At 43.1% G+C, this 27,804-nt stretch overlaps 1 protein-coding gene across 1 annotated transcript; it reads left to right on the top strand.

Annotated features, from left to right (window-relative positions):
* The first annotated feature begins 379 nt into the window (after positions 1-379).
* Positions 380-25,997, top strand: LOC126298499 (uncharacterized). The gene is made up of 2 exons (XM_049990210.1): positions 380-456; positions 24,248-25,997. The coding sequence occupies exons 1-2, from the start codon at positions 381-383 to the stop codon at positions 25,408-25,410; spliced, it is 1,239 nt and encodes a 412-aa protein (XP_049846167.1). The 5' UTR covers position 380; the 3' UTR covers positions 25,411-25,997.
* Positions 25,998-27,804: the final 1,807 nt, after the last annotated feature.

The following is a 27,804-nucleotide window of genomic DNA, read 5'->3' as shown; positions in this document are numbered from 1 at the left end:
GCTGCCAAGGCGCGTGAGATCCCCCACAGGTGAGTTGCTGGCGAGAGCAGGCCAGCCCGTTAGTGGGCGAACACCAGCTATCGGACATTAGAAGCCCGCCTTCAGTCAACCGAACTCTACGTCGCCGAGACGATAAATTCTAAATCGTGTATTTGTGAACCCCACCACAGCGCCTGACATTATAATGTAAGAGCTTTTACCGAAGTGACATACACGTTACAGCTAGTTGAACCTATCGCCCCACGCTGTCCTACCTCGGTGCTCCTCAAGACACGTGACGCTACTAACGAGCTTCCATTGGCTGGAAGATAAGAGCGACAGTATCGGCGCACGCAATATAAGCTGGCGGCGGCCGCAGATCCCTCAGTGCGAACTCCACGATGGCTACCCTGCAGACTCTGCTGCTGGCCCTGCTGTTCGCCACGGCTGGCCACGCCTCCTCGCTGCCTCGTGCAGGTACGGTGCTCCCCTACATGTACCACAACTCGTCCCTCAAACCACACTTTTGTGTTGTCCACGTATCTTTGCCATAAATCCAAATTGATAACACATGCCGGTTGGAGTGGCCGAGCGGTTCTAGGCGCTGCAGACTGGAACCGCGGGACCGCTACGGCCGCAGGTTCGAATCCTGCCTCGGGCATGGATGAGTGTGATGTCCTTAGGTTAGTTAGGTTTAAGTGGTTCTAAGGTCTAGGGGACTGATGACCTTAGAAGTTGAGTCCCATAGCGCTCAGAGCCACTTGAAGCATTTTGATAACACACGCTCATTGTACACTTGCATTTGAAGGCCCGGTTTCGTTTAATCGGTTTTTTTTCCACTTGTAGCTCCACTTGTTTACTACATCTAAATTTGCATCTGTACTTCACAAGCGAACGTATGGTGTACGGCTGCTGGTACTTTATGTACCAACGTCGTTTAATCCTTTCCTACTGAAGTCGAAAATAGTAAGCGGGAAGAACAATAATTATTGGTAAGCCTCTAATTTTATCTTCATGGCCTTTTCGTGTGATGTGAGTAGGAAATGCCATGTGGCTAGGGCCTCCCGTCGCGTAGACCTTTCGCCTGGAGCAAGTCTTTCGAGTTGACGCCACTTCCACGACTTGCGTGTCGATGGGAATGAAAAGATGATGATAAGGACAACACAATACCCAGTCCCTGAGCGGAGAAAATCTCCTACCCAACCGGGAATCGAACCAGGGCCTCTAGGTATGAAATTCCGTCTCGCTGACCACTCACCTACCAGGGGCGGACATATGAGTAGGACGGAACAATACGTTCGCTGACTCTTCCAGGAAAGTACGCTCACCGAATTTTAACAGTAAGCCGCACTGTGTTTGGCAAGCCTTTGTTGTAGCCATATCCGTTGGAGATGAATACCTCGCGACACTTTGGCGACTTTTATAGTAACCTGTCACAAAACATACTGCTCTTCTGTGGATATCCTCTATTTCCAATATCAGTCCTACACAATATTAAAGTGTCCCCACAGAAAGGATTTCGTAAGTTGCCTCCTACCTGGCGGGACTACACTTACTCACATTTATACCAATAAGGCTCTAGTATCTGTCTTTCCTAGGATTAGTTTCGTGTAGTTGTTCCACATTGAATTGCTTTGTGCCGGCCGTGGTGGCCGAGTGGTTCTAGGCGCGACTGCTACGGTCGCAGATTCGAATCCTGCCTCGGGCATGGATGTGTGTGATGTCCTTAGGTTAGTTAGGTTTAAGTAGTTCTAAGTTCTAGGGGACTGATGACCACAGCTGTTAAGTCCCATAGTGCTCAGAGCCATTTGAACTATTTGAACCAATTGCTTTGTGTACACACTTCCAGATACCGACCGGATGTGACTGCTTTCACTGGGTTTCAGCAATCTTGTAACCATATAAATACGGTCATTGTGCCTGTTTGTGCACAGTACCTTACATTTGTTTTTATTGAAGCTCAGATGCCAATCCTATGCAAGGCTTCCTGCATCTCGCTACAGTGTCCTAAGCTTGCCTTCATCTACATCTACATCTACATGGATACTCTGCAAATCACATTCAAGTGCCTGGCAGAGGGTTCATCGAACCACCTTCACAATTCTCTATTATTCCAATTTCGTATAGCGCGTGGAAAGAATGAACACCTATATCTTTCCGTACGAGTTCTGATTTCCCTTATTTTATCATGGTGATCGTTCCGCCCTATGTAGGTCGGTGTCAACAAAATATTTTCGCATTCGGAGGAAAAGGTTAGTGATTGGAATTTCGTGAGAAGCTTCCGTCGCTACGAAAAAAGCCTTTCTTTTAATGATTTCCAGCCCAAATCCTGTATCATTTCTGTGACACTCTATCCCATACTTGGCGATAATACGAAACGTGCTGCTTTTCTTTGAACTTTTTCGATGTAATCCGTCCGTCCTACCAGGTAAGGATCCCGCACCGCGCAGCAGTATTCTAAAAGAGGACGGACAAGCGTAGTGTAGGCAGTCTCCTTAGTAGATCCGTTACATTTTCTAAGTGTGCTGCCAATAAAACACAGTGTTTGGTTAGCTTATTCTCCAAAACATTTTCTATGTGTTCCTTCCAATTTAAGTTGTTCGTTGTTTTACAATTAGGTATTTAGTTGAATTTAGGGCTTTTAGATGAGACTGATTTATCGTGTAACCGAAGTTTAACGATTTCCATTTAGCACTCATGTGGATGACATCACACTTTTCGTTATTTAGGGTCAATTGCCAATTTTCGCAACATTCAGATATCTTTTCTAAATCGTTTTGCAGTTTGTTTTGATCTTCTGATGGCTTTATTAGTCGATAAACGTCAGCGTCATCTGCAAACAACCGAAGACGGCTGCTCAGATTGTCTCCAAAATCGTTTATATAGATAAGATATACCTTCCTTGTATAGAACAGCACCATCGACCAAGTCTCTCGAGCTTCCGACGTTTTCTACCTGGTCATCTGCATATGTTATCACCGATTGCCCTAAATATAAAAGCCATTCTGCAATGTTTTCTTTTCGATACCACTTTAGCCTACGTGACTCCTGGTGACCATTACATGTAACTGACTTTTGTTTATTCAGGCTGTAAATTCAGTAATCCAATCATCTTCAATAGTCTAACCCATCCAACACAAAGGATACGTATGCACAAAGAAAGACATAAAAAAATTCTTGGGCCCAATGCCATTCTGAGTGAGGGAAGGAATAAGTCTCAGTCTGAGTGATCTGATGCTGTTTACCAATTTTGTTTTAATCATATCACAGTCATCATCGTCATTATTATTATTATTAGCTATTTCATAGCATCAGATGGTAAAAGACCTCATGTTCTTTTCGGATGTTGCTTCTGTAAGTTTTGTGATGTCATCTCCTTACCTCACACTAGATCACTGTCTCCCTCGCTTTCCTTCTTATCTACTGGAATACAGCAAAGAAAGTCGTAGATCCACAATTATCTCGTCCACTTCAGACTTTTCGGTACTCTGTTTGTTTGTTTTTTCGTTTTTCCTGTAATTCATAACTGACAGCTCTCCACTGGTGGGTGTGGTGGGTACATTTTGAGCGGTAAGTGAGCCCTCGAATCCTGTTCTACTCTTGAGAAGCGCATGGGAAGAATGACTGCCGTAAGGCTCTGTATTGGCTCTAATTTCTCCAATTTTCTCCACATAGTCATTACGCGAGGCGTATGTGGGGGAAAGTAAGATGTTGTCCAACTCTTCCCGCACAGTGCTCTCTCGAAATTGCAACAGAAAATGTCTCCGTGATGCATAACGCCTCTCTTATAACGTCTGCCAATGGAGTTATTTGAGCATCTCCGCAACGTTCTCTAACCGACTAAACAATCCCGTGACGAAACGTGCCTCTGTTCATTAGATCTTCTCTCTCTCTCTCTCTCTCTCTCTCTCTCTCTTTCTCCGATCACTCCTGTCTCTTAGGGATTCCAAGATGAACAATACTCAAGAATCGTTTCAACAAGGGCCTTATAAGCCACTTGCTTCGTGAACGAGTTACATTTCCTTAAGATTCTTCTTATGAACCTAAGTCTGGCATCTGCTTTATTCCGCTATTTGTTTTATGTGATCTTTCCACTTACAGTCGCTGTGGGTAGCTACTCCTAGATATTTTGCGGTAGATACTGTTTCCAACGGTTTGTCATCAATAGTGTAGCTATACAGTAGTGTTGTTCTTTTGCTGTGTATGCGCAATATAACATTTATTTACGTTCAGGGTCAACTTATATTTACAAACATAACGGTCCTAACACGCTTCCTTGGTTTACTCCTAAAATTAATTTTACATCTGTCGATTTTGTTCCGTTAAGAGCGACGTGTTGAATTCTGCCTACAAAGAAGTCTTGAATTCAATCGCAAATCCCCTCCGATACTCGGTAAGGTCGTATATATAGATACATTTTTTTAACTAAACGGCTGTGTGGTACGGTGTCAAATGGCTTCCTGAAGTCAAGGAACAAGGCTTCAAGCTGAGCGCCATTGTCGACGCCACTGTGGATCTCATGGATGAGGAACAGAGCTGTTTGCGGAATCCAGTTGATTTTTATAGATGAGATTGTAGGCCTCCCGCTTCAGGCTTATTCAAATTTTAGTCAAAAGAAATTACTTTTTCATCGAAATTTTTCGTAGATCTACTGTTTCCAACTACCGTAAATATAAAATCTTATACACTGGTTCTATGACAACATTTTTAATTTCTACTATTTCTACACATAACCTTTCCCGCTTATGTAACGGATGGCGACACCTTATTGTTATGTCTTGCCTGTTTACTGTCTTGGTAGACAGAATATTGTTCTCTCTGTAGCGGAATATCTACCTGTGCAGATACTCAGCATCGATTTTTGCATGTTCTTTCTGCATCAGGTGCCTCTAGCTTTAAACATGTCTGTTCAAATACTGTCATTTCTCATTGCCTTCCTTTCCTTCATAGACTGAACGGCTTTATACACATAATCTGCTGCTACTTCCGGAATGTCATTATACTCATTTATATTTAGCTGTGTATGTAATTCATCTCTTGGACGTCGTATGCGTTTAAAGCACTATTGTAGTACTCTTAATGCTTTCCATGTCATCTAAAATGATGAAACGTGGAGTCTGTTAACTAAAGGTACTGTCTTATTCATACAGTATTTCGCACTGTCTTCATGCTTCATATTGCTTTCAGTTACACACATCGAAAAAAGTTTAGCATCACCTCCGTTCCGAGAGTTCCGGAATCTGTTCAGAAAATTGGAATATAGCTAAACATAAACATCATTTCCGCCCTTTTTATTACTCATGACAACCACACATTGCATATTGTACCACCATACAGCGAGACCTTCAGAAGTCCACATTGCTGCACGCACCTGTACCTCTAATACCCAGTAGCACGTCCACTTGCGTGGATGCATGCCAGTAATTGCCGTTGCATGCAACCCATAAGTTCATGAAGGCACTGTTGGTCCAGATTGTCCCACTTCTCAACGGCGATTCGGCGTTGATCCCACAGAGCAGTTGGTGGGTCTTGCCGTCCATAAACAGCCCTTTTCAGTCTATTCCAGGCATGTTCGATAGGGTTCATGTCTGGAGAGCATGCTGGTGACTCTAGTCGAGCGATGTCGTTATCCTGAAGGAAGTCATTCATAAGTTGTGCAAGATGGGGCGCGTATTGTCGTCTATGAAGACGAATGCCTCGCCAATATGTTGCCGATATGGTTGCACTATCGGACGGAGGATGGCATTCACGTATCGTACAGCCGTTACGGCGCCTTCCATAACCACCAGCGGCCCCACATAACGCCACCCCAAAACATCAGGGAACCTCCACCTTGCTGCTCTCGCTAAATAGTGTGTCTAAGGCGTTCTGCTTGACCGTGTAGCCTCCAAGCACGTCTCCGACGATTGTCTGGTTGAAGGCATATGCGACACTCATCGGTGAAGAGAACGTGATGCCAGTCGTGAGCGGTCCATTTGGCATGTTGTTGGGCCCATGTGTCATGGCTGCAAAGATGGATCTCGCCATAGACGCCGGGAAAGAAGTTGCGAATCATGCAGCCTACTGCGCACTGTTTGAGTTGTAACACGACGTCCTGTAGCTACACGAAAAGCATTATTCAACATAATGGCTTTGCTGTCAGGGTTCCTCCAAGCCACAATCCGCAGGTAGCGGTCTTCCATGCAGTAGTAGCCCTTGGACGGCCTGAGCGAAGCATGTCATCGACAATTCTTGTCTCTCTCTATAGCTCCTCCATGTCCGAACAACATCGCTTTGATTCACTCCGAAACGCCTGGACACTTCTCTTGTTGAGAGCCCTTCCTGGTACATAGTAACAATGCGGACGCGATCGAACCGCGGTATTGACCGTCTAGGAACGGTTGATCTACAGACAGCATGAGCTGTGTACCTTCTTCCTGGTGGAATGTTTGGAACTGATCGGCTGTCGAACCCCCTCCGTCTAATAGGCGCTGCATATTCATGGTTGTTTACATCTTTGGGCGGGTTTAGTGACATCTCTGAACAGACAAAGGGACTGATACAATATCCACAGTCAACGTCTATCTTCAGGAGTTCTGGAAACCGAGGTGATGCAAAACTTTTTTGATATGTGTATTTCTGTTATTAAATTGTCATTTTACTTTCTCTGCCTGATGGAGACGTGATGGAGACGTTTCCGAGAAATTCTGTTTAATTCGGTATATGGCATGGAGTTCCTATTATTGTATTCTTGCTCTAAATTCATTTTAATTTCTACTGTCTATAGTTTTATAAATAAATTCATAAAACTTTGCCAGGATGACCAGGAAGGATTCAGGGTTCACACTTATAGCAGTGGAAATTCAAAACCACAGCAAAAAATTATTTGTTTTTAAGTACTTATTAACTACATAATTTGTACACTGATAACATTCGTGACTGCTGCGGTATTCCATTGTCTTTTCCCGTCGGAAAAGTTATCTTTTGTAAACGAATGTACTTACTGCAACGAAAAAAACGTATTTGTCATTGCCGCCTTGAATTGTGGTTTATTTATTGCTATCAGAGCCTAAATGTCTCACATAAATAATGAAGAACAATTAAAATCTTAGGATACAGTTAGAGGTTTTTGTGGCCTTAGTGATGTACCAGGTAAGAAGCGAGCGCGACATTGTACTCTATACACTTCGCGTTTACCACAGTTGTGACACTGTACTGTACGAGGAGAGGACTGACAACCAGATGTATCTTGTAGAATTTGTATATTCATTAGGTCCGTCAGGGTTACCGTCACATAAAGTTACATTGAAAGGAATTTGAATTGACAAGAAGACAGTTGCCTATTGAAATTGCATTTCCGATCACTGTAAACGAGTCGCAGGGACAAACGCTTCAAAGAGGCGGAATGTATTTACCAAATCCCATCTTTACTTACAGACAACTGTACATAGTGTTTTTAAGGGTACATAAATCACCTAACAATTGTATACTCCGTAAGAAAAATGAAAAACAAAAGGTACACGAAGAATGCATGTCATTTAGACCGTGATACTGTACATGGAAATGTATAATTATGCAAGTATGTATCATAAATTCATGATTATTACTTCACATTGTTCGGTTCATTTTTACAAATGTTCTCTGCTTATTCCCACAGCTACCGTTACGCCAACGCCTACAATTATTGCAAATATTGTTGTTCTTTAAAACTACAACAGTGAGAAAGTTTCACACGGATCATCCAATTGACAGAATTATCGAACATTGCCTGGCGAAAGGAATTGCTGAGCCTAGGGCTGAGGGTGAACGCAATCAAACACTTACCAAACATTAAAGATTTATGTATTATTGCTAGTTAAAGGTCACCAACAAATTTTTGTTACTCCGTTTAAAGTGCACGATCTCCACGCGTGATACGTTTACATACAAATTAAGACACTTGAATTCTTCCTTCCCTGTGCCTTTTGCATACTCCGTCCAGAACAGTGCGCTCGCCACGCAAAATAATCCTCACTAAATACCAAAGTTTCGCATTGTGTCTCCAACAAGATAGAGTTATATCCTGTATACCGAATATTAGCTCCAAAAACTAAAAACTAATAACACAGCACTCATACGTAATGTTCGCTACCTCATGTTGGCTTCTGTTCCCTCTAGTATAAACGATTCTACCCATATAAAAGGGAATGTTAGTGAATTTTTGGCAAAGCTCATTCGCATGTGTTCGCTTCCATTCACTCCATTGTAAGCTAGGACTTACATGCTAAAAATTGCTGTCTGTGTGAGTGATTCACCGAGTCGCGAACTCGGTGGCCAAGTCTGTTCCAACCGCTGTTACAGGCTGTTCTTCGGGCGACAAAAATTTCTAACTTAACATTTTTATAAAACACTTGCAGTGCCTCTTACCAGCCAAAATTCTGGCAGTGAATTTCTTTCGCTGGCTTCTTCCTGTGTAAAAATTTTCGGGGTGGGTTTCAATATGTCTTATAGGACCATTCCTTTGTAAGTGCTCACTGATCTCACTCAATAAGATTGCATCGCAATGGCATGATTTCGTATGACATGATTTCACCGTTATTGTATTTATTCTAACAGTAATATGAATATCGTTTATTTACAGATTTTTAGCTTTCCTTCAGGCAATACTGAAATTTTAGTTCGCATTAAATAAACTACCTAGAAATAACAGAAATTGTGAAACTTGTCTTGCAAAGGTGGCCGATATCTTCACATAATAATTAGAGTAGATAATACACTCCTGGAAATTGAAATAAGAACACCGTGAATTCATTGTCCCAGGAAGGGGAAACTTTATTGACACATTCCTGGGGTCAGATACATCACATGATCACACTGACAGAACCACAGGCACATAGACACAGGCAACACAGCATGCACAATGTCGGCACTAGTACAGTGTATATCCACCTTTCGCAGCAATGCAGGCTGCTATTCTCCCATGGAGACGATCGTAGAGATGCTGGATGTAGTCCTGTGGAACGGCTTGCCATGCCATTTCCACCTGGCGCCTCAGTTGGACCAGCGTTCGTGCTGGACGTGCAGACCGCGTGAGACAACGCTTCATCCAGTCCCAAACATGCTCAATGGGGTACAGATCGGGAGATCTTGCTGGCCAGGGTAGTTGACTTACACGTTCTAGAGCACGTTTGGTGGCACGGGATACATGCGGACGTGCATTGTCCTGTTGGAACAGCAAGTTCCCTTGCCGGTCTAGGAATGGTAGAACGATGGGTTCGATGACGGTTTGGATGTACCGTGCACTATTCAGTGTCCCCTCGCCGATCACCAGAGGTGTACGGCCAGTGTAGGAGATCGCTCCTCACACCATGATGCCGGGTGTTGGCCCTGTGTGCCTTGGTCGTATGCAGTCCTGATTGTGGCGCTCACCTGCACGGCGCCAAACGCGCATACGACCATCGTTGGCACCAAGGCAGAAGCGACTCTCATCGCTGAAGACGACACGTCTCCATTCGTCCCTCCATTCACGCCTGTCGCGACACCACTGGAGGCGGGCTGCACGATGTTGGGGCGTGAGCGGAAGACGGCCTAACGGGGTGCGGGACCGTAGCCCAGCTTCATGGAGACGGTTGCTAATGGTCCTCGCCGATACCCCCGGAGCAACAGTGTCCCTAATTTGCTAGGAAGTGGCGGTGCTGTCACTTACGGCACTGCGTAGGATCCTACGGTCTTGGCGTGCATCCGTGCGTCGCTGCGGTCCGGTCCCAGGTCGACGGGCACGTGCACCTTCCGCAGACCACTGGCGACAACATCGATATACTGTGGAGACCTCACGCTCCACGTGTTGAGCAAATCGGCGGTACGTCCACCCGGTCTCCCGCATGCCCACTATACGCCCTCGCTCAAAGTCCGTCAACTGCACATACGGTTCACGTCCACGCTGTCGCGGCATGCTACCAGTGTTAAAGACTGCGATGGAGCTCCGTATGCCAGGGCAAACTGGCTGACACTAACGGCGGCGGTGCACAAATGCTGCGCAGCTAGCGCCATTCGACGGCCAACACCGCGGTTCCTGGTGTGTCCGCTGTGCCGTGCGTGTGATCATTGCTTGTACAGCCCTCTCGCAGTGTCCGGAGCAAGTTTGGTGGGTCTGACACACCGGTGTCAATGTGTTCTTTTTTCCATTTCCAGGAGTGTAGATACCTACTTCCTCACTTATTATGTACTAATATACACTCCTGGAAATGGAAAAAAGAACACATTGACACCGGTGTGTCAGACCCACCATACTTGCTCCGGACACTGCGAGAGGGCTGTACAAGCAATGATCACACGCACGGCACAGCGGGCACACCAGGAACCGCGGTGTTGGCCGTCGAATGGCGCTAGCTGCGCAGCATTTGTGCACCGCCGCCGTCAGTGTTAGCCAGTTTGCCGTGGCATACGGAGCTCCATCGCAGTCTTTAACACTGGTAGCATGCCGCGACAGCGTGGACGTGAACCGTATGTGCAGTTGACGGACTTTGAGCGAGGGTGTATAGTGGGCATGCGGGAGGCCGGGTGGACGTACCGCCGAATTGCTCAACACGTGGGGCGTGAGGTCTCCAGAGTACATCGATGTTGTCGCCAGTGGTAGGCGGAAGGTGCACGTGCCCGTCGAACTGGGACCGGACCGCAGCGACGCACGGATGCACGCCAGGATCCTACGCAGTGCCGTAGGGGACCGCACCGCCACTTCCCAGCAAATTAGGGACACTGTTGCTCCTTGGGTATCGGTGAGGACCATTCGCAACCGTCTCCATGAAGCTGGGCTACGGTCCCGCACACCGTTAGGCCGTCTTCCGCTCACGCCCCAACATCGTGCAGCCCGCCTCCAGTGGTGTCGCGACAGGCGTGAATGGAGGGACGAATGGAGACGTGTCTTCTTCAGCGATGAGAGTCGTGAAGCGTCGTCTCACGCGGTCTGCACGTCCAGCACGAACGCTGATCCAACTGAGGCGCCAGGTGGAAATGGCATGGCAAGCCGTTCCACAGGACGACATCCAGCATCTCTACGATCGTCTCCATGGGAGAATAGCAGCCTGCATTGCTGCGAAAGGTGGATATACATTGTACTAGTGCCGACATTGTGCATGCTCTGTTGCCTGTGTCTATGTGCCTGTGGTTCTGTCAGTGTGATCATGTGATGTATCTGACCCCAGGAATGTGTCAATAAAGTTTCCCCTTCCTGGGACAATGAATTCACAGTGTTCTTATTTCCATTTCCAGGAGTGTAGATCAAAAGTAGTGACACACATTCGTTGTACACTTTACATTTCAACTTATCGGAAGCTTAGTTTTGAAGACATCGTTTATTTTGTCCACTACTTTAACAGTCCGAAATGGAAAATTACTATAAACTGATTGTATGACTACATTTTTAATTTGTACTGTTTTATCTTCTATGTAGTGACTACACATATTCTCTCCCACTTACGTACCGGGTGCCGCTATCTTATTTCTTACCTCTCTCCTCCCTTCAGAGATAGAAGAATATTGTTCACGCTGCAAGGAAATGTCTTACTCCGCAGATATCCACCAAGAATTGCATGTTATTTCGGTGTCAATTTTCTGCTCAGCTTTAATCATTTCTGTTCAAGCACTATGATTTCACACTATTTTCCTTCCCTTCATAGACTTCTTCTTCTTCCTCTTCCTGAAACGATTCTGCTTATGCAGGTTGTTCACAGAGCCTGTTCCGAGCTTCTCTTTTCTCCCACAGTTCATGATTCAGCATTTCCTCGCTCTGCACTGCTCTCCGATTCACCTCATTCCTCACCTTATCTCTCCATGTTGTTCGTGGTCTTCCAATTGGGCTTCGTCCAGATTCTGTCCATTCTAGGGCTCGCCTGGAAGTCTTTTTTGACCCACTCCTTTCTCATGGTCAAACTACAGAGGGGTCCAAAAAATGTATCCACTGTTTAAAAGTCCATAACTTGCAAACTAACTGAAGGAGTTGTCTCATCTTTGGTAGTGTAATAGTTTGTAGTTCCGGAAATCGCCACACAAGCGTTGTATTGAGTTGTTTTGTTCTGTGAGATGACAGTCACCAGATAGTCAGTGTGTTGTTCTTAGTTGCACCTAGTTACTAGAGTAAACATGGCTGGCGCAAGGCTTACATTCTATGAAAGGTAGTCAGTTTTGAAGTAGTATTTTAAGTACGAAAACATTAATGAGATTCAACGGCAATGGCGAAATGAGTATCAAACAGAGTCACCGACACGTTTAACGATTCGTCGCATTCGAGACAATTTGAAGCCGAAGGCTGCGTTAAAGATGTACACAAACAACGATCTGGACGACCTGTAATAGTAACAAGTCCAGCTAACTCCCGTCGTGTGTCACAACAATTCACTTGCTCACCACAGATGTCTGTTAGTCAGTGTGCCCGTGAAACTGGGGTGACTCGCTCAAGTCTTCGGCAAATTTTGAAGACAGCAAAGTGGAAGTGCTACATTCCACGATTGCTACACTCAATGAATGAGGACGACACAGATCGTAGAATGGAGTACTGGGAGTGGTTTACTAACATGGTGCGCAACCGCAACATGGTGGTTTGCAGAGATGATTGTGTGGTCTGATGAGGCACAGTTCAAACTCAATGGTACAGTAAATCGCCACAATTGCATCTACTGCGCCGCCGAAAATCCGAACGTCCATGTAGACAAAGCCGTGAAGTTTCCAGGAGTAAATGTGTGGTGTGGGTTGTGTTACCGGGGCTTGATTGGGCCATACTTATTTGGTGGCCGATGAGGGCTACCTTCAGAAGCTTCAGACATCCATTTTACCTGCCATCCGAGACTTATATGGAGACCAGTTTACTTTCAAAAAGATGGTGACCCAGCCCACTACCAAAATCGTGTTAGGGCGTATCTCGACAAAAATCTACCAGGAAGATGGAAAGGCCGTAGGGGTGCTGTGGAGTATCCACCACGTTCCCCAGACTTAACTCCTCTGGACTTTTATCTCTGGGGACGTCGTTTATCGACAGAAGCCACGCACATTGGATGAACTTCGAGAATCCATCGTACATTCATGAGCAAATGTCCAACTGAACACGTTGCAGTCAATAGCTGGGGCTGCAGTTCGGCGGCATCATTTGTGTGGGAATGTTAATGGTGACCATTTCGGACACCTACAGTGATATCTTTAAGTTGGACTTTAAGCTACACTTTCACCAAAAATTAGACAACTCCGTCAATTAGTTTGCAAATTATGGATCTTTAAATAGTGGATACATTTTTTTGGACCCCTCTGTATTTATGCCCATATGTACCCGTACTTTCTTTTAGGGGATTTATCTGTAGGATGTTTCGTATCTTCTCATTTCTTATCCTGTCCCTTCTCGTCTAATCCAGAATTCCTCGTAGAAAACGCATCTCTGTTGCTTGTTTTTTGCTCAGCTATGTATTTTTCCAAGTCCAACACTGTGATCCTTACGTCAAAAGTGGTAGATAACATGACTTGTATATCATGATCTTTGCTCTGGCAGGTATTTTCCTATTTCTAATTATGTTCCACACACAATAACCAAATTTTTATCAATTTTCTATTCTTTCCAAAATTTAGTCGTTGATGTTTCCTTTCTCGGTTAATTTACTTTCTAGATAATCGGAAGCGTCTACTTCCTTAACAATTTTTCCATTGCAACTTAAAATTTTTAAGTTTCATTTGTCCTGCTGATTTTCATTACCTCATTTTTTGTTAAGCTTAGTTCCGTGGCTTATTTTTCAATTACTCTCTGCCAGATATTTAACTTTCCTTCCAATATGTGCGCAGTTTCTTCCCAAATCACCACAACATCTATATATGCTCCGACTCTCACATTATCTCCTGTTGACGCTTGGCGAACTTACCTTATGATGTTGTCCGTTACTATGTTAAAGAGCACTGGTGAGAGCATACACCCTTGCCGAACCCCTCTATCCGTTCTAAATCATTCTGATTTTTTGTCATTCCTTATAACACATTTCAGGCCTTTATTGCATATGTTTCTGATTCTGAGTTGCATTCTTTTTGACCTTTCCAACATGGTCTCAGCCATATATCATCCCTTCTAACAGTATCATAAGCCTTTTTACACCTATAAATTCATTTACCATGCCTTTCCCAAATCCCCATTTCTTTTCTGCAAGTGCCTGGCTGTAAATATAACATATACAGCTGATTTTCCGGTTTGAACTCCTTGTTACTTTTCTCCTAATTGTGGTTCTATCCTGTTCCTGATTTCGTGTGAAATTATCTTTTCGTAAATCTGAGTGCAGTGGTACACTAGTACTATTAATCTGTCATTCTTACAGGAGCACCCTGTTATCCTTGTTTAAAGATACGTATATCAACTGCCTTTGTCCAATCATGATGATTCTTTCCAAATGTCCAAACTATCCTCATTATTCTGTACAGCTACTGGATACCTTTTGCTCCTATACCTTTGTACATTTCTAGTGTGATGTCTTCTAACGTAGGAGCTTTGCATTTGCCATTTCTAATAGAGCTTTCTCTCCATACAACATCTGCAGATCTTCTCTTTTTAATTCCTCTATGATAGTGTTATTTCTTTCTTCCTTCTATCTTATCAGGTGTATTTGATTCATCATGAAACAAAATGGAAGTATTCTTTCCACCCTTTCAAAAAGCTTCTTCTTCCTCCCACATGGGTTCTCCTTTTATGTTGATATCTTTAGAAGTATTTTTTTCGGATCTTTCTGTTACATAACATGCAGAGTAACATTTTGTTGTCACCTTTGAAATTCTCTTCTATTTCTTTTGTGAATTTCTATCGAGGCATCTTGTGGGCCAGTGCCACCATTTTCCTTGCTGCTCCGCTTAGTCGTTCCCATATATCCCTATTATGTCCCGTTCTGTCTTTAAACCCTCCTATCCTTGCGTTATTCGCCTTCTTGACTGCTTCTGTAGTTGTTTCATTCCATCATAGAGTTTCCTTGTGTTTGGTTTTTGTTGATGTCCTTCCTTGACTAAGGCCCATTTCTACTTCCTCGCCGGCCGGTGTGGCCGTGCGGTTCTAGGCGCTTCAGTCTGGAAACGCGCTACCACTACGATTGCAAGTTCGAATCCTGCCTCGGGCATGGATGTGTGTGATGTCCTTAGGTTAGTTAGGTTTAAGTAGTTCTAAGTTCTAGGGGACTGATGACCTAAGATGTTAAGACCCATAGTGCTCAGAGCCATTTGAACCGACTTCCTCCATTCTTCCGCGCCACATCCATCTTCTCATTCTTAGAGACCTGTGTCTTAATCTTCTCCTCGTGTATGTCTTGTATTTGCCTATATTTCAGTTCCGAAAACCTTTCTCTTTTCACCATATGTATGTTTTCTAAATTTCTTCAGTGTCCCTATCGACAGCCTGTGGTCACTGTCGAGATTAATGCTTAGAATCACTTTCATTTCTCTCTTCCTTCAGTTATTATTATATAAGGTACTATGGATTCCTGTTCCAAGCTCCAACTATATCCGGTAGACATGTGACTTTCTCATTTCTTATATCATCCATTACCAATAATCCATTAATTTCTCAGACATGCGTCTATCAGTATCCACATTTCTGTGATCTTTTCGGTGACTGTCTCATAGCTTCTTCTGTCTTTGCCAACATAGTCTTCCATAGCCACAGTCCAGTTATATTTTAGAGACTCTTTCAGTTTTGTGAAAAACTCACCCTTCCCGTCCGTTTCACATCCTGTCAGAGGAGGATAAACCTGGTCTACATCAAGAGCAATCTCTTCTGTCATTATTGTAAGTTTAATTATTCTGTCCCTTCCACTTTAAGTGCCTTTTCTCTAGTTCTCTAGATGCTATTATTGTGACATCATTTCTTCTTTTGTCTCTTCCTAATCACCTCTTTTTCTTACTTCACTTAGTACCATTAACAGTGCGTTCCCTTCTGTAATTATCTGTGTGATTTCCAGGAGTCTTGCATCCGTCCATAAAGATACAATATTAATAGTCCGAATATTTAAATATTTTTTGGACAAATCTATCTTTCATGGGGACCATGTTGGCCATCATAACTGGCAGATCTTGCCAAAGGCTTTGTCACTTGCGATATTGGTTTCAATTCGAAGTTCGTTTGCTTGTTCAAAGCAAATGGATTGCACACTAATGAATGGCTGGGCCTACCGTAGCTTCATCAATGGATATCCTTTTCTGTGGTTCCTGTAGGATCTCCACAGCTACGGTCTCAGAACAAACGCAGACCCCGCAGCACTTTGGCCCCACAGTCAGTCCCCTACTTCTTGCCGTTGTGCATCTCCTCCGACTTGGACGATTCGTTGGACCTGTAGAAGACTTTCCTTCGTAGATCGATCGTTTTTATATAACTCATCTGCCACTGCTTCTGGAATGTTATCGTTTTCATTAGTACTTACCTGGGTATCAAACTCATATCTTAATTTTAAGAACAATTAAAGCAATCTTGGAATTTTCATATTATTGCCTTCGCCGCGTTAACTGATGAAATGTCCTATCTCTAAGGATTAGCTTAAGGTTCTGACACATTTCTTCACACTTCATCTTGCCTTAAATTAGTTCTCTTTATAATTTTCATTTTATCTCCTCTAATTCTTGGGGACATTTAGTTTTGCTTAATGCAGCATATGATATCAAGTTAATATTACTATATTCCTTTACATTATTCGTATCTGCTACATTTTTGCTCACTTATATTCCCCCATTCTCCTGTGTTCGTATTTCCTTCAGTTTATAAACCACTCAACTTGTCGCTTAGTTTGATCTAGTACTCTTCCCTATACTTAACGAATTGTCTTAATATCCATATTTGGTCTGCTATGCCATGAGTCTGTTTCTTTGCACATTTGTCTATGTTTACACTTTGCAATAATAGGCTATAATCAATTTCAGTTACAAAAGTGACTACAGATCGACATATCCTACAGAATCCCTATTATTCGATTATTTTTACGTACTTTTTTATTATTTTGCAACAGCAACAGTGTCTCACGTCATACATTTAACTATTGACGTTGGTCTTAAAAGTGGAAGTTTTGTGGAAATATTGACTGGCGTGTTAGACGTAACGTGTATCCAGGACGATTTGTCTACTAGTCTTCCAGGTGATGCTTGCTCTCTCTAACTAATCGCATCATTGAAGTTATTACTCAGACGGATTTTTCATGAATGGTAGCATGCAAGAGTGGAGTCAACGCAACACCATAAAATCACATGTCACATTTGAAAAGACGCAAATGTTTTGCACCACAGTTTGATGGAGTACTCAATCAAAATTAATGTTGAGTACAAGCCAGTGTACACCGAGGAGACAGACGTCACGGGACACCTCCTAACCTCGTGTCGGACTCCCTTTTGCCCGGAGCAGTGCAGCAACTCGGCGTGACGTGGACTCAACAAGTCGCTGCATGTCCCCTTCATAAATACTGAGCCATACTTCCTCTATAGCCGGCAAAAATTGCGAAAGTGTTACCGCTGCAGAATTTTTCGCACGAACTAAACTCTCGATTACGTTCCATAAATTTTCTATGGGATTCATTCCGATATGGGTAGCCAATTCATTCGCCCCAATTGTCCAGAATGTTCTTCCAACCAGTCGTGAATAATAGTGGCTCGTGACATAGCGCCTTGACATCGATAAAAATTGCATAGTTGTTTGGGAATATTAAGTCCCTGAATGGCTGAAAATGGTCTCCCAGTAACAGAACATCATAATTTAGAGTCAATGATCAGTTCAGTTGGAGCCGAGGACCCAGTGTATTCCATGCGAACGCAGCCCACACCATCATGGAGCCACCGCCAGCTTGTACAGCGCGTTCTTGAAAAGTTGGATCGATGGGTTAGTGGGGTGTGCGGTACAGTCAAACCCAACCATCAGTCTTACCAACTGAAATCTGGGCTCACCTATCCAGATCACGGTTTCCATTGGTCTAGGGTACAACTGATAAAGCGACGAGCACAGGAGACGATGTCGTGCTGTTACCGCCAAATGCTGCCACACTGTCTTAACGGTTACGTACTTCTGACTTCCCACATTGATCTATGCGGTTATTTCAAACAGTGTAGCTTGTCTTTTAGCACTGACAACTCTCTGCAAAGGCCGTCGGCTATTGCGTTATTCTGTGATGAGAGGTAATGCCTGAAGTCTGGTTTCTCGGCACACTCTTGACTCTGTGGATCTGGAAGAATTGAATTCCTGAACGATTTCCGCAATGGCACATTTCTCGTGCGTCTAGCTCCAACTACCATCCGACGTTAGGAGTCTGTTACTTCCCGCTGTACAGTCGTAATCACGTCGGAATCCTTTTCACATGAATCATGTGTGTACGTGTGATACCCCGCCAATGCACTGTTCTTTTATTCCTCGTGTAAGCGATACTCGCGTCATCTGCCTATGTTCGTATCGCTATTATATGACATTGTCCCCTCATTGTATATGTAACAATACTTAAATCACTAGTTCATGCGGAGGATTTTGTGATAGTCGCGATCAGTTGTGCATGTCCTCAATTACTCGCCAAACAACGCAGTCTGCTCATCCAGTTCAGTAATAAGCAAGTGAATGGTGATCGTGAATCTTCTGCTTGCTGACGTGGTGTCCAGCATAGTTTGTAAATGCGACGGATAGCACCAGAGTCCCTACATCAAACCGATGATGGACATGACTGGACGCTCTTTAATTCATACCATTGTCTAACTGACATTTCTTTACGAAAGCTCCTCTCGTAGTTCCAGTCATTATGTACAGATGTTTATCCTTCGAATGTATCCAGTGCATTTGTAGCTTGTAAAATTTTACTTCAAATATTTCAAAATTTAAAGTTTCTGGAGAGACAGCTCTGGCAGCAGCGGTGTCTACAGGTAAATCGCTGCTAAACGGTGGGTACTGAGTGATGTGCTCATTGTGGAAGTTGATGTTAGTCACAGTTTGCGTGTCCGCGATGTACGTGGTGATCTGTACCCCATCCTATGGATGCTGTGCGCAACTCTGTCCACAATACTACAACGGCCTGCCGATTGGTCCTGGTCAGCCACTGTACAACGTGGTCCTTTCCTATTGGTTACAGAATTCAGCAATCGGAACAGAATTCTGAAATAGTAGTGCCAAAGTTTACAATCGGTGTTGGTAATTACGAGTTCGCTACGAAAAAGGCTCGTCATTCCTGTAATGAAGATTAAATTCACTGTCAACACAACTTTCCATTGGAGGCTAGAATATGTGTAAATGATTTTCTACTCAGTTAAGGTAACAATTCTGATATTCATTGTTACGAAACACGCCAAGCATAACGTTTTTAGTGGATGGGTCAATATGTTTCCCTAGCCGGTTGCGGTAACGTTCAAAAGTGTTTCATGAGTAGTGCTTGGATTTCTGTATCTCTGCATCTATATGTACTGAAGCTTGTGGATTTGGGACCGATATGGGGGTGTTCGGTGTTCAATGATCCTGACTCTCACATACATAAAATTAAGTAAGGAAATTTCTATGTCTGTGTGTAGCACAACGCAAAATTCACGTAAAATAACATGAAAACTATGGTCCCAGTAGCAGTGTTTCTGGTGATGTTTATTCATGTGTAGTAATGCTACAAAGATGCGTTCGCTGATCGTTGCACTTACACGATTGCCAATAACAACAGCTGATCGGTGAAGATTTCTTAACGATTGTGAACAAATCGTTTACAAAATAAAACAAAGTACGTTACTGATCATTTAACTAGTGGATGTGTTTAAAGTACGTGTTTATGTAATCGTAGCAACACTCCACTTGCGTATTAAGTTGAAACCGATTTTTTGTAACTGGAATGTCATAAACTGCTGAATAAATTTAATGGGTGTTCATTATACACAGAAGCATATCAAATATTAGTCACTGTTTTATTAATTTTCTTTTCTTTTACAGGAAGTAGACATTAGCAACGCCATCTACACTCTTTATAAAATTAAAATATTAGACAGTGAGTTTCTCAGTCAGAACTCGCGTTTGAATGCTGTTTACTTTAGTGAGGTCACGTTATGCCTCACGTAAAGAGACACATGTACTAGCAGTTATGAGAACTGCACAGTGGCACGGAAGTGGTCATTCATGTGTGAGGTTTATTGTTCTGCGATATCGCTGCTTGCACTGATCGGCACCCATCGACTGCCATACGAGTTGGCAATCAATGTATTCAAGAGTGCCACAGTCAATGCCACGCAAAATCTATAGTCCCGTGCGACTAGAGGCGGAGAAGACAGACATATAATTTTTGCCCGACTGTGCAGTATCATACTGCCACGTCACGTGTCTTGTCCAGCGACGGTAATGACCACAGAAGTAGCTCAACGTCGTCTCCGGTTCTGTATACCGTATCACCAAGGATGTATTCGTTTGCACGGGCTCCTACGAGAACGGATGATGCCAGGTAAAATTTCTCAACCTCATACTATCCTAACTCCTGTAGTATCGGGGTTCCATTGCGAGCACATCACGGTTACCTCTGGTTCGCATAGCCAGCCATACCGACAGCAGGACGTTTGTGAGCATTAAGGCTGATGGATCTACCCTATCTCCCACGTCTCATTGACATCTTTCAGTACGATAATGCTAGAGCGTATGTTGCATGTGCAATCCTGACCTACTTAGGTACTGACGGTATTCGACTGTTGGCCTCGACAGTATATTCCTCAGTTTTCACAACCACGGAAAAATAAAAGACATCAGATGCTGTAACAGCATATGAGAGACATAGATGTCTAGTGTTTCTGGCGTCAGGAAGCTACGAGCTAAACAGAGGAGACTCTGGCCCCCACTGCCGTCAATGTCAGCCGCTAGGATACATTATGCAGAGAAGCGTCGCAAAATGACTCAGCGCGCTAGATTATTAAAAAAAAATGAATACAAAGAGCATAATTCTTTACATAATGACAACAGTAAGTTAATGCTGTATAAAGTATTTTACCAAAAACGCTACAATTAAAATTATAACAGTGAAATAGTAAAGACAGGTTCGACGAACAATAGCTGCCCTCTATGGGTACATGATTCTGTTAGGGTACATGATTCTGTTACGCGAGTCGTAAGAGCAGCCATCGGTAACCAAGGCGACAGCGGGTACAATATTGATACGTTCCATCTACAGAGACAACAGAGGTCATGTGCTGTATTTCGCTGACATGGAACGGAAAATGCGTAGAGCGCATGGTGCATCAGTTTGATAGAGTTATCCGAAAAATATGCAGACCATACGCGATGAATCGACAGAAAACGTTGAAATGGCCATATGAGCCGCGACGTGACTACATGGAAACGAAAGATCATCCATCGATCTTGGGCCAACAACACCATGGAAGCACAGAAGTTGGTAACTAAAAATATTTACACACCCCTCTCAGTCGTTAATGTATTGTAGAGCATGGTTACGACGATCTAAAACTCATTGAGACAGGTCACCATTTTTAAATAAAAGTGTATATGCGATGAGGACTGGTTTTTAATTTCTTTTAAATATTGTTAGTAATCGAGAATTCTTCTGATATCTTGCACAAAATAACATGCAGGTTAGTAACTTTACTGTCCTACGTTGGGTGGCAATGATTAAGTGTCACCAGTAATCAAGGAAGCTGAGACAGCAGAAGATTGCAAGATTAAGGGATTGATAAGCGAATGTAATACATTGTTTACATGATAATAATATGTATTATTATATTTTTGTTACATAAAATTACAAAACTCAGGGCCGATTTGTGTGGGCATGGACACGACGCAGTTATTTAGGGGAGGTGGAGGGGGAACTGAATCATCTCGCCACTCCTCAAGGTCGCTCTTCCTGTGGTGACGTCGGCAGCAGACGCTCTGGGTCGTCACAGAGGGTCGCTTCGTAGCGGCGGCGTCGAGTCGGCAGCCCAGGCTCGGGTACGGTATCCGTGTTGCCGTGGCCGGAACACAGGTATCGCGGTGACGGGAGGCAGATCTAAACAACGAGTGGGGGAGCACCAAGTCATCTTGCTGCCCCGCGTTGCCTCCGGTGTTGTCCTCTACCCTTCTAACCACTCTCTAAGCTCAACGACACCTTGCATTTTTCTTCATCTCATTGGAAGACTAAATCTGCACTGCCTCCCAATGACTCAACGCTGTTCCATAACCACGCTTCCAATGCAGGTTCGGAATTTTGTATCCGATGTGAAGTGGTGTGTGACACAGGAATTGGAATCAATCTCACTTTTCCACTGTCAGGCTGTCCCCTGCGTTGATCGCATATTGTTCCGATGTTTGTCTGCACTAGTTGCCACACAACACTTCTTTGTGACGGCTATATCTGCATGAGGCCTCGATAGCCCCATGTTCGTGCTTCGTCTAAGAGTCTGCTGACTTTCATAATCTATAAGCAGCCACTTTACTGTGCAGCATATTTATGTTGTTGTTTTTTTTTGTTTTGTTTTTCAGCAGGCTCACTTCTTCCGCCTTTCTTTAATTTCACACGCTTCCATCTGCGAATCCTTAGCACTTTGTATCTGCGCTTGTAGCGTTAAAAGATTTTACTTTTCACATTTAACCATATATAACATTGATGATGATAATTTATGGCAATGTTTGCCGACAAGATAAAGAATGCAAACTTTAACACTAGATTGCGTACTCACGGCAGTTCTCCTTGGCTGTTTTTTGGTACGACTTGGAAAGAGAGAAACATTAATGAATGATCGCCGATGCGTCGGCTCTCGATTGTGTTCAGGAGACGTACAGATTGAATGCGCGAAAATAGTTTCTCAAATGACCTCTTAGCCCGGATTGCTTTCACGCAATCAGACTCTTCAATGAAATTACCTAAGGGACCTATTTGAATAATAATTTTTTAAAAAATTAGAAATGAATGCAAAACGGTGAAATTTTGTAAAAAAAGTTGTCAGATGGCAAATTGAACACATTAATGGACTCCCAAATACAATCGAGACACCACGACAAAGAGCGAACCTGTAACAATGTTCATTTAAACATAAACATTATTTGTGGTTAATTTAAAGAAAAGAATAAGTATAGATTTTCTATACAGTGGGTCATCAAAATATTCTCAAAAAACAAAGGCGTTAAACTATAAACATTAACAAATTTTCAATGAATACAAAACTTACATTTTTATGTTTTTCTCATACATCGAGCAGTCCAACAATCGCTGCTTTTGTATGTGTGATATTTTGTAAAAATTAAATGTCCTGGCGTGCGCGTAAGTATTTTTTTATCGTCACAAGGTTTACAAAAGCGTTGTTTTTCTTGGTGATAACGTGGTTTTTCACACTAAATGAAATATAACTTGTAGCGCTGCTACACAACACGTCTTAACAAGTCGGCGACCAAACATCAAAGGTAATGAAGTACATGTTAACATATCGGCGACCAGAAGTACAACTAACTATAAAGACTCTAGAATTTTCCTAACAAATTATAAATTGTTCATTCTTCTGTTTCGCAGCTTCTTGCTATCAGGCGCTACGGCAATGATTTTAAATATCTGCGCGCAGCGAGCCATAGTGTTGAAAAGTACCTTTTAAACGCTGGCTGCGCGTCTTGGTATAGGCGCACGTTATAAACAGATTTCGTTTCTTTACTCTCGCGTTGTCGTGCTTAGCATCATTACAAACTACAGCTCGATGGCTGTCCTTTTCTCATCTGCAAATTGTCTGAAATCCAATAATATCACACGCTACATCCCATTGTTTGCAGGATCCTCTCAACTGTCAGTGCGTTTTGCATTTTCTGACAGGTTCTTCACAATGCGCCCTTTCTTAAGCGAGGCTAGGGCATCCACCGAGCTATCCCCTGCGTGTGTGCAGAAGGCGTTTCTGGCGCTTACTCTATGGGGTCCGAATTTCCCTCATGTGCTGGTCCGCTGGCGCTGTGAGTCTGTTAACATGGCCACTAGTGGGCGTCTCACAAGTGACTGAACGTCGCTGCAACGATCACGAAACTAACAAAACAGTTTCATCGTATAGTCGTCCTACTAAAGTACAACTTCGATATTCGATATCCTTCCTGGTTTACAACTTTGGTGGCCAGCTGTGTATTGCATTCTTTTTGACATCTAAGTGTCTTTGATTCTCTCTTGTGTAGGTTAACCTGTTTCGTGATTTTAGGTGAAACAACAGCAAACACTTGCTTTGACTTTGGTACAAATCTGAAGTAGACGAATTTGAAACAGTGAAGTAGAGTCTGCAAATACTTTCACAGTATTCAGTATTGTAATCTTTTTCAAGCTTATTGTGAAACTAACTTATCAGTGCAATTAGAATGACATTTCTATTCAAATTTCAGGCTGCTCGGTGGACGTGAACAGATCCAAGATGCCCTCCCCACAGCCGCTGCTGCTGAAGCCCGGCGGAAGCAAAGACGTGCACGGCTTCGTGACGCCGGACTCCTCGGGGGAGATCTCGCTCAGCCAGAACCAGCAGATCATCGTCGCGTGTCCCGGCAACATCATCCAGGCCACGAAACAGCCGCAAGCGACAGCCTCCTGTGTCTCCGGCTCCACTTTTTCCATCAATGGGACGTCGTACAACTTCACGGATCTCGCATGCAAGTCCAAGCCAAAGCCGTCGGAGCGGATTCCGGGCCAATCGTGCGGGAGCAGAGGACAGTACCAGGTGGTCCAGCTGGGCTTCCAGGTCGGCCCCGACTTCTACACGCTCATCGACGCCTGCTTCGACGATCGGTCCTACAGCACGGTGTACGACCACTTCACGATGGTCGCCGAAATAGGGGGCAAACAGAACTATTCCCGCAGGTCCGAATGGTTATGTGGCACCTTCTTCAGCAACATTGACATGGCGTATTATTATAATAGAACCACCCAAGTCAACACGGTCGGCAGGCTGCTGGGGGACCCTAAGCTCGGGTCAAAGTACATTTATGAAACAAACTCCACTTCTGCAAGGGAAGACTACTTCCTTTCCAAAGGACACCTCACTGCTAACGCTGATTTCAGTCTCATCGCGCAGAGGTACGTCACGTTCTTCTACATGAACTCTGCGCCGCAGTGGCAAACATTCAATAACGGTAACTGGAAGACCATGGAGGAGAATGTACGTTCCTACGCTGCGAGTAACGAAACCGAGCTGGAAATCTACACGGGTACGCACGGCATCACAACGCTGCCCAACGTCACGAATTACCAGACGGGGTTGTTTCTTTGTGTTGACGGCGGCAACTACATCCCAGTGGCGAAGCTCTTCTGGAAGATTGTGTATAAGGCAGTTACTCAGGCAGCTGTAGTGTTCCTGGGTGTAAACAACCCGTACATCAATAAACCTGGCTCTGACTACTACATCTGCAAAGACGTATGCCCCAACATCACCTGGATAGAATGGGAGGCCAATAACCAAACGATGGGGTACTCGTACTGCTGTGAATATCATGACTTCAAGAAATCTGTTGTCGACGCACCCAGACTCAACGTTACCTCTCTCCTTACGAAATAGTCTCAACTGGATGGCAGTTCGAGTTATCTTCAAAAACCCGCAGGAACTCACACCAAACGAAAACCGCATTCAAACCGTCTACGGGATCCAACAAGGAATGTAAATACATCTGCAACTCTTTATTTCCGGTAGTTCACAGTCTTTGAACTTTGGTGATATTCATATTTTAATTGTATCGTCTTTGAGCCTTCTTTGAACACATAAGCCTAAAGATAAGAGATTATGGTGGCGTTTGATTTACACATTCCGGCCCTTGCTCTGAAATTTATTTCTACCAGTCTCAGTAAACCAGTCCAGGACGAATACTTTTGTTCCATTTATGACACGTTTATTTTAGAGTAAGTTTTATTTTTAGATGGCAGCATGGGAATGCTAGACTTTATATGATATATGAAACACAGCAAATTCCACAGTTTTATCCGATTTTACGTCTTAGTTCCATAATTATAGGTCAAGGTTAGAGTGGAAAAAACAAGATGAATGTAACTAATAGCAAAATCTGATGTAACGTATTTCTTAACCTAAACATAATCTGTATATATGCATTTCGGAAAAATAAAATAAAAAATCCACTGAGGATGCCACAATTGTCGTGAAACATATTTTTGAGTAAAAAATCATATTTTGTGTACTTTCAGAAAGGTGTAACCATCTTTAATTCATTATTACTTCCTACAAGTACGGAAATTCGGCTCAAAAGTACAATATGAATGAAAATATATATGCATATTTTAACATTTAATTTTACATCATCATGTTATACAAAGTACTTTTAATAGATGTCAGTCCGTTAGATTTAGTGGTTCTCCTGCGTGTTGAAGTAATTGTACAACGACTGGGTAAGAGAAAATTCAGTGACATTTGAGACTGAATTTTCAATTTACTCCCTCTCTTAAGGAAAACTGTCGCAGGAAGACAGATTACACGAGAATGTGCCGTAGATAGAACAGGGAACAAATTGTGTGATTTTATCCCTGGAATTATTATCCTCTTGAGTAGGAGAGCTGTCGCAGTATTGTGAGATGTTGATGCGCTTTGTATTGTGTATTTTACTCTTACGAAGCCGAAACACGTCTACATGATACTAGTGGAAGTCATCCGGAAAGTCAACATCGATTACGTACCCTGTATCATCCTGTATGTAAAATTTAGTCAATGGGCCGTCGACAATTTCTTTCTACTTACTTACGAGTCATACTCCACGATAATCCGTTAATACTTTCTCCCATATAGTCAGGTCGATGATACGAAACGTCGACCGAGCGTATTCAATAGCCTCTCTCTCTCTCTCTCTCTCTCTCTCTCTCTGTGTGTGTGTGTGTGTGTGTGTGTGTGTGTGTGTGTGCGTGAGCCCGTGCGCATGTTTAAGTGGTAATATAATTGTAGCAGCACATCTAAAGCGAATGTTTCATTGTATTTTACAATAGCATCTGCACAAAGATTTGAAAACTTGTCTAATATTCGCTCATATATTGTTCAGGAACATTTCAGGAGTTACTGTAATTGAACAGTTGACGTATTCATGGCAATATAAATGTTTTCGTTTTACTGAAGGCTACACCTTGTCACTGTCACTATTCATATTTCTTTCTGTACTTTTTTCGTAACTTCAATGCCCCATGCGAACATCAGATTGTCTTTCATATTCTTTTTTGGTTTTCTTCTTCCTTTCTTTCCAAGAATCTTATCGTCGAAAATATTTCAATTTGCTGCTGTTCCTTAGAATATGCCAAAAAAGGGACAATTTTCTTCCTCTGTTTTTTTCCTGTTTACTTTTTTAATAACATTTAATTTATCTTCGTTTCCATCCAGCAGTTTTGGTTATTCTCCTTCTTAAACAAATTTTCTTGGCTTCCAGATGTTTTAAATCATCTGGTAACAGGTTTCAGCTTTGGTAGCTGCACAGTATCCTATTCTAGATTTAGGTTTCCAAAAATTCTTTCTTTAGGTAAAATTTTCAATTTCGACCCCTGTCTTAAGATATTATTCAAGACCAGTCTCACTTTCTGTAACAAAAGGGGAGATCTTGCGAGTTGTCTTAACAAACGGGAATATTGGGTGAATTTTTTCGGGCTACTATTAAAAGTTCATTGCCAATAGACAGATAACGATACAGGTGTACAAGAGAGGGGGAATGTTATCAAAATACCAAATACACGACCTCCTCCTACGATTGTGCATTCCCCACGTACCGTTTCCGCGTATTTCCTTCCTTCCTGGCGGGAAGCAACGAAGCTGCCAGCCTATTGCTGTCATCTCTATTAAAAATTGATTATTAAATCGCCGTAAATTTAACGTTGCAGAAGTGTATAAAACAGGACATTTTGTACATAATTTGGCTTATGTACTATTTGAGATCTAATAATTAAAGTTAACTTAGGCATGAAGCATAAA

The sequence above is a fragment of the Schistocerca gregaria genome, chromosome 1 (assembly GCF_023897955.1).
Source record: "Schistocerca gregaria isolate iqSchGreg1 chromosome 1, iqSchGreg1.2, whole genome shotgun sequence".
Taxonomy (NCBI): domain Eukaryota; kingdom Metazoa; phylum Arthropoda; class Insecta; order Orthoptera; family Acrididae; genus Schistocerca; species Schistocerca gregaria.
The sequence above is the reverse complement of the archived record's forward strand: the minus strand, read 5'-3'. Positions and strand labels throughout refer to the sequence as shown.